General features: G+C 59.8%; 1 protein-coding gene across 1 annotated transcript; it reads left to right on the top strand.

Moving 5' to 3' along the window:
- The first annotated feature begins 433 nt into the window (after positions 1-433).
- RASL10B (RAS-like, family 10, member B) lies at positions 434-4,144 on the top strand. Its single transcript, XM_009885127.1, has 3 exons — positions 434-649; positions 3,298-3,422; positions 3,860-4,144. The coding sequence occupies exons 1-3, from the start codon at positions 434-436 to the stop codon at positions 4,128-4,130; spliced, it is 612 nt and encodes a 203-aa protein (XP_009883429.1). The 3' UTR covers positions 4,131-4,144.
- Positions 4,145-7,592: the final 3,448 nt, after the last annotated feature.

Here is a 7,592-nt window from a genome sequence, read left to right as displayed (position 1 = left end):
CCTTTGCCAGAGGTTTCCTTGCTCTGGTACCGAAAGGGCTAAAAGCGCCTGCGAGAACCTTTCTGGCATAAACTTTGTTCAAATCCTGGCTCTCCGTGGCTCTGCAGGGTGGGAACCCCCACGGGGGACCCTAGGGTCTCACAGAGCCCAGACCCCCGCTGGGGATGTCGCCCACCCCTGGGGGATGCTCCTGCTCCCCGAGGAGAAACATAACCCTTTTCCATGGTCTCCTGCTTGGAAAAATACCGCCTGAAGGAATAATGGGGTCTGCCAGGGGGGTCTCCAGGATCTGAGCAGCTTCTCCTTGGCCTCGCAGTGACGAGCTGTCCCGGAGGGGAAATGCATCCTGAATGGGGCTGAGGCCCCCTGCTCGGGAATATGCAGCCTCGGCGCCGTGGGGGCAGCACCAGGGCAGCGGCCGGCGTGCGACGGCATGGTGGCAACGTTCAAGATCGCCGTGCTGGGAGCCCAGGGCGTGGGCAAGAGCGCCATAGTCCGGCAGTTCCTCTACAACGAGTTCAGCGAGGTCTGCGTGCCCACCACGGCCCGTCGCGTCTCCCTGCCCGCCGTCGTCATGAACGGCCACGTCCACGACCTGCAGATCATGGACTTTCCCCCCATCACCGCCTTCCCCGTCAACACCCTGCAGGTAGGGGCGCACCCGGTTGGGGGCGACGGGAGTCCCACGTTGGGGGGTCTCTGGTGACGGCGGTGGAGTTTCGCTATATGACCCTGTGGGGTCCCGGTTCCTCCTTTTCGCAGGATGCTGCTCCTTCCACGTCAGGGTTTGCTTGCTAAAAGCCGGTGTGAGGGATCGCATCCTCATGGTACCGGCTGAGCAGGTCCAGGATGAAGTATCTTTTAAAGCTTTTTCACCTAAAATGATGGCGAATGTGGGGGACACAGTGTCCCACTCCAAGGACCGCGGCTCCGCTGATGCCCACAGCCCTACTGGATCTCCCTCTCCAGTTGGGAGGTGGATGCCGGTGCGCTGGGATCCAGTCCCATCACTGTCAGAGCCGGGGCCAGCAAAGGGCTGGGGGAGCATAGCCAAAGCATTCGGGTGAAAACCAGGGGTTCCTGGAGAGCCAGACCCCATCACACCCTCTGCCCGAGCCAGGTGGAGTGGGGCTGCTCGTCCCCTCCCGGGGTGGCTGTGCCCCCCGCAGCGTTGCCCGGAGCGCTGAACCTACGGAGCAGCATGCTCAGGTTCTTCTAAAACAGCCCCAAAAGGCAGCGTGGGGTTGGAAAATCTCACCATCCACTTGAGGGGGAGGCGGCTTAATGGGGAAAAAGGGGATTTTACATTTGTGCCACGGCTCCATCCCAGGGGCACAAGTTGTACCACCGCTGCGGGGAAAGGAGCTGGAGTTGCCCGGTCATGGCCACAGCCACGCCGGAGGGCAATGCCACCGGCTGCAGCACCTCCCCAGGGCTGGGATCTTTTATATTTTTAATCAATATAATTATATTGCTCCCCTGCCCGAGAGGGATGGGGTTCTAGGGGCCTTGTAGTGCTCCAAGCGTCCCCTGTGCCATTGGGCAGGAGGCGAAGTGAGCGCTCCGGGGGCACGGAGGAGGTTTAAAAATTAATCAGCGTGTGCGGAGAAGGAAAGGTCAGTGCGAGAGGCAGCCCGAAATAGCAAAGGGTAATTTATTGACACGGCAGCCGACGCTAACCTACTCGATTAACTCCCTGCCTCGCCGCGCTCGAGAGGAGGCGACCGCTGGGAACAGACGGAGGTTTCCAGGGAAGAGAGGATGGTCAGAGGGATGGCTCCGAGGGGGAAGGAGAGGACCGCGGTGGGGGGATATGGCTCTGCCTGCTGGGAAGCAACGCTGGGCTCCGCTCCGTGCCCGGGAGCAGCACCCCTGCGGTGAAGTCCTGGGAGAGCAGCAGGGGCCGGTGGCTCCCTGATGTCCCGCTCCTCCACGGGGCCGGGTGGGATGTGCAGCGTGATGCTCCTCCAGCCCCGAGCATCCCGGGAAACCTGCACCGCACAGGGAAAACCATTTCGACACCACAGCGCCAGAGCAAGCCGCACCCCAGCGTGGGGAAATAGCTGCAATTTATGAATCTCCCCGGTGTGTCGGGACTCAGAGTAACCTGCGACACCGCCGCTTCATCCACCTGCAGAGCTCTGATTCTGAGGAGCAACACATCTTCTCCTCCCCTCCGTGGACCGGAGAGGGGCTGTGTCATGCCACTTGCTCCCAGCTCCTTCCCATGCTGCGGTCTGCGATGGAGACCAACCCGCACCCCAAAACTTTCCTTTTCCCAGTTTCCTTCGGTCCTGCGTCTTCTCCTTTTGCCTCGTTCCAATGATAAACTCAGAAAGGGATGATTCATGGTACTGGAGACGTTTTCCTGGGGAGAAGTGATGCTTTTCCTCCTCGGAGCATCTTCCTCCCCTCCAGTGGCGCTCAGGAGGGTTTGCGGTGCTGCCTGCACGGGCTGCCGCTCCCCGGTGTCACTGCAGCCTGGGTACCACTGCCGGGCACGGACAGTGCCTGGAAGCGGGGCAGATTTTCGCTCCTATAGCATGGAAAAAAAAATAATGCTGTTATTCCTGGAAACCCAAAGCTTTCCTAACAACACGTGTTTCTTACAGCTCCAAATTTTGGCTGTGGAGAAGCCACCCCTGATGGCCTCTGCCCCAACTCCCAATCTCACAGACCCCCCTCCCCAGCAGCCGCCTCTCCTCTCCTGTCCCCACATCCCCTCCAGAGAGCCCTGCCGTCCCCTTCCCCCTCTGGCCCATGGAGCTGCTGGTCCATTGTCCCCATCCCCATGGAGCTGCTGATCCATCACCTCCATCCCCATGGAGCCAGGGCTGGACTGAGTCCGGTTCAACCCTCAGCATCCTCCTCACCCACCCTGCCGAATACCAGGGTGCGTCACTAATTAACACACCTAATTAGCAGCTCTGGGGTGGTGAAGCTTTTACATCCAGGGCAGGGGGTTGCATCCAGCCCCGCTCCCAGCTCTTCTCCGGGCTGCTGTGCATCAGGCAGGATGTAATCTTCGCTCAAGAGAGGAATTGGGGCTGACAAATCCCATTATCTTTCTTCTGGATTAACGAGGGGGATAAGGGATCTCAGGAGATGGGGGGGGGAATGGCCGAAGGGCCATGGCAGGGCAGACGCAGCCGTCTCAGGGATGTGTCGGGGCAGAGCAGAGGTGAGCTGGGTGGCGTAGCTGCCTCCGTGGCGTGCCCGGCCCCGAAGCAGTGCGGGGCATCCCCCGGGCACAGCGATGGGGCTGAGCCAGGATTGATCCCTCTCTGCACCTTGCAGGAGTGGGCGGACGTGTGTTGCAGGGGGCTCCGGAGCGTCCATGCCTACATCCTGGTCTATGACATCTGTTGCTTTGACAGCTTCGAGTACATCAAAACCATCCGCCAGCAGATCCTGGAAACGAGGTAGGGACCGCTTTGCCGGCGGGTGCATCCTGTGGGGCTCCCAGTGGGGTGGTACGGCTCACCCCAGTGCTCTCCTGCTCTTGGCATCAGAGATGAGATACTAGGGGCTGGGGTGAAGCCCCTTTGCAGGGCTGGGAGCCCAAAAGCAAAATCAAAACTGGACCCGAGGGCAGGAGAAGGAGAAGGACCCGAGGGCAGGAGAAGGAGAAGGACCCCGGGCAGGTATCTGCTGTGGGTGAGGGCAGCCATCCCTGGGAAAGCAACTGGGGCTGGCGCAGTGGGTGGCCATGAAGAGGGGACAGGCCAAGAGGAGACACATCCTTTTTGGGAAGCCAAAGCCAAGAGCTGGTTTGGGATGTGTTGGGGTCCACAGGCAGGTCCGTCATCGCGCTCTGTCCTGTCCCCTTCTGTCCTCCCTCACTGCCCGTCTTCCCCAGGGTCATCGGCACTTCGGAGACGCCCATCATCATCGTGGGCAACAAGCGGGACCTGCAGCGGGGCCGGGTGATCCCACGCTGGAACGTCTCCAACCTGGTGAAGAAGACGTGGAAGTGCGGCTACATCGAGTGCTCGGCCAAATACAACTGGCACATCCTGCTGCTCTTCAGTGAGCTCCTGAAGAGCGTGGGCTGTGCCCGCTGCAAGCACGTCCACACCACCATCCGCTTCCAGGGTGCCCTGCGCAGGAACCGATGCACCATCATGTGAGCCCTCCCTGCCCCGACGGACTCCCCCCTCCTCCCCGGCCGTGTCCCCGTGGCTGCCTGTCCTCGGGGACCGTGGCTCCCCGGTGAGCGCCGGCGTCGCTGCTCTCCGTGGGGGTGATGCTGTGGTAGGAGCTGTGCCGGAGGCACCTCGGGGTTTGCTGCCCCACCAGTGCTGACACCCTGCGGTGACATTTGGGGACGCTGCACCTTGGGCGGTGCTGGGCAGGGTGATGCGGTGGCCATTGGTGGGTCAGAGGGGGTTCATGGCCGGGCTGCCGGGAGGTAACGAGGGCTGAGGGAGGACCTCAGCTAAATCCCCGAGCCCTCCCTGAGCCTCCTGCGCTCGGGGCCAAAGCTGTCCCGGGGAATTGTGTCTCCGCCGTGCATGAGATGCTGAGAGGCACCGGAGGGGTGGAGGAGCCACCTCAGACGGTGCCCAGAGGTTGGCTGCCACGTTCATCCTTGCCGGCTCCTGCCCCCACAACGCAGGGGCAACGCGTGCTGCTGCCTGCCCTCACCTGCCCCCCCCGCCCAGAAGAAAATTTCCCAGTGTCCTGATGGAGGTGGCTCCATCCCTGGGGCACGGCGGAGCTGGGAGTCCCATTTTCCTTCTGGCGGAGCTGGGGTTTCTCCCCTTGGAGGGCAGAGCCGTCTCCGTCAGGAGGCCATGTTACACGGGCTCTCTTTTGGCTCGGTTGGGTCAGATTTCCAGGCCAGAATTTCTGGATGAAAGCAAGAAAGGTGGGGAGGAAAAAAAAAAAAAAAAATCGAGCCCTCATCCTGCCCCTTACATCGCCCCAGGGTGCCGGGTGCTGCTTCCCCAGGGCTTCGAGTCCCCCTTCTGCTCTGGTTCAGCCAAGGAAGGCTTCTCCTCCCCCACCAGCCTGTCGAACACCAAATAATCTGGAAAAGCTCCTTGCCGGGCAGGTCACCCCTCCGCTACCTCGCGTCCTGGGCTCAGCGGGCGACTGGCTTTGCACAGCTCCGACCCGAACCCCCGGTGTCCCCCCGGGCAGGTCCCCCCTTGTGCCACCAGCGGTGCCGTGAGGCGGGTCCGACCCACACTGGGCTTTCCCAGGCGATGCTCGCCTCCATCCAGAGACAGCGCCGGTGCGAAGGCAAACTCTGAAGCAATAGGGAGCTGGCGTGACATTTCCAGTTGCATTCCTTGTTTGTTTTTTTTTCCTCTCTGCACATCCCTAATAGGAAATCCCCCCATCTATTTTTTTTTTAATTATTCTTTTTTGATTTTTTGGCTTGTTTTTACACCAGACTTGCAGCTCACCTGTGTCGCGTCCTGTAGAGCGTGTGGCAAAGCGCAACAAATGGGGTCAGGGTGATGTGCCGGCGATGGGTGAGCGAGAGACAAGGGGGTGGGTCTCGTTGTTCCTCCTTCTTGGCTGCTCCCTGTGAGACACGGGGAAACTCCATCCTCGTCCGCCCTCGCCCCCCGAGGTGGGATCTGAGGCCAGTCCATCCTCTGGCAAAACCATCGCTGTGATTTCTGGTGTAACAAGGGGATGCAGGGATTCAGAGCAGCTCTGGGCGGTAAAGCCAAAGGATGCCAGCCCCATCTCTCCCCCCGCCCTTGGCCAGGTTTCCGTCTGACAGAAGCACCGCTGCGCTCTCGGTAACACTTTCTATTAAAAATAGATCCAGCTGAGCTCCGGCACGGAGCATTTCACCGCCCCATCCCCACCGCCGCCGTCATGCACTGCCCTGCAGCCAAATGCCGCGGGGTTCGGGGGGACACCCCGCTCCCCCCGTCCCACCCTCCGCAGCCGCTTTGGCAACCAAATCCTATTTCCCTCGCTTCCCCCTCCAAAAAAAAAAAAAAAAGGGGAAAAAAAAAAAGAGAAAAGGCACCAAGGGGACAGGGGTCTGTCTCAGGTGGCTGCGAGAGCACCGGCCGGGGAAGGGCAGTGGCACTCAACACCATCCCCTGCCTTCACGGCAAACAGCCCGGGCTTCGCCGCCGGCCCCGCCGACCTCATCTCGTCAGGATTTATTAACACGTATAAGTCCACGTTATTGGTCTCTGGCTAGCTTTATCCCTCCAAATTGTTTGAGAAGGAAACTCCTTGGTAAATGCTAATAATAAAGCATTTCTAAAGTGCTCCGACGTATACATATCAACGACGAAGCCAATACATTTTTTGTTATAACCCTGTAGCCTGCAGTTTATAGCACAATTAGTTACAGGTTTTTATAGCATGCCGTTAGTATTTTGAAAAAAAAAAAAAAAAAGAAAAGGTTATAAATATAATTGTTATATTCTATTGTACTTTATAGACAGAGAAAGTTATATTAGTAATAATAACTCTCACTGCTTCGACAGCATTTCCCAGCTCCCGAGAAAACGAGGGCTACAAAGAGCTGCTTTCCCAAGAGCCCGGGAGGGAGTGGGTTGTGGGTGGTGGTACCGGCCGGGTGCAGGCGGGGAAACTGAGGCAGGAGGTCCGGCGCGTGGCCCAGGCTGGTGGGATCCGAGCAGCCAGGAACCAGCCGACCCGTGCCTCGTCCCTACCCGCACCCTTCGTACGAAGTGTTACCGCTCGCCCGACGCCACCTTGGGTCCTGCTAAAAGCAACAGGAGCTGCTGAGCCTGGGAGAGGCTGAGGATGTCCCCCACCGCTGTCCCCAGGGCAGTGCCGGGTTTCTGCCCCCGCGTGTGATGCCTGGGTTTGGTCCACCTCCCTGCCAGGAGGTGATGCCTGGGTTTGGTCCAGCCCTGGCGAGGATGCTTCCCTCTCCTCTTCCTCCTCCTCCTGCCCCGGTGAGCGTCCCAGTTGCCTGGACTTGGCTTTCCTTTCCCCGCTGGACTTCTTGTTGGAGATTCCCGAGGTGTCTACACCGCCTGTAACGCCCCGCACCCCTTCTTTGAAACCGAATTAAAAATCAGGTCTGTCCCGCCTTGTTCTGTACCCGCCTTGCTGCTCTTTGCCCGCGGTGCCGGGTTGCTCGCCGCCCCGCTGCCACTCTCGCAGCCCTTCTGTGGGAGGCAATGGGTCGGGGTGGGGGGGAGGAGTATTTGTTTCTCCCCTGCAAAAGGAGCATTTTTCTAAGCAGGTTTTGCATCCACAGGGCGCCGGCGCTCGCCCTTGCTCTTTCTTTGCAGGAGTGTGGGGCCAGTTTCATCCTCTCTTGGATGATGGGGCTGTTCTGGCCCCCGCGGGGCCCTTGGAGAGATGTTTGCTGCGCACACAGGCCACCAATTCCCTTCCCCAGCTGTGACCCCCCCCACCCCATCGGGATTATCCTCTCCTCCTCCCCACCCACATAGAAACGATGCCGAAACAGAAGAGCTTTGGTACATCTCTATTGCACAAACAACATTGCCGGGTCCGTGGCTGCAGGCTCGGGAGGGCAGCAGTGACTTCGACAAGCCTCGGTGACAGTGGTCGTCCTGACCATCACCACTGAGGCGACCACCAACCCCCCCCGGGTCTCCCACCTTCTCCCA

Source organism: Charadrius vociferus, unplaced genomic scaffold, assembly GCF_000708025.1.
Source record: "Charadrius vociferus isolate BGI_N301 unplaced genomic scaffold, ASM70802v2 scaffold54, whole genome shotgun sequence".
Classification (NCBI taxonomy): Eukaryota; Metazoa; Chordata; class Aves; order Charadriiformes; family Charadriidae; genus Charadrius; species Charadrius vociferus.
Note: the sequence above shows the minus strand (reverse complement) of the source record. Positions and strands in the feature narration are given on the sequence as shown.

Excerpts from the sequence above, each read along its gene's own strand:
- RASL10B (XM_009885127.1), top strand. The coding sequence starts at position 434 with ATGGTGGCAACGTTCAAGATCGCCGTGCTGGGAGCCCAGGGCGTGGGC. Across the intron at positions 650-3,297 it reads TCCCCGTCAACACCCTGCAG|GAGTGGGCGGACGTGTGTTG; the intron begins GTAGGGGCGCAC and ends TGCACCTTGCAG. Across the intron at positions 3,423-3,859 it reads CAGCAGATCCTGGAAACGAG|GGTCATCGGCACTTCGGAGA; the intron begins GTAGGGACCGCT and ends CGTCTTCCCCAG.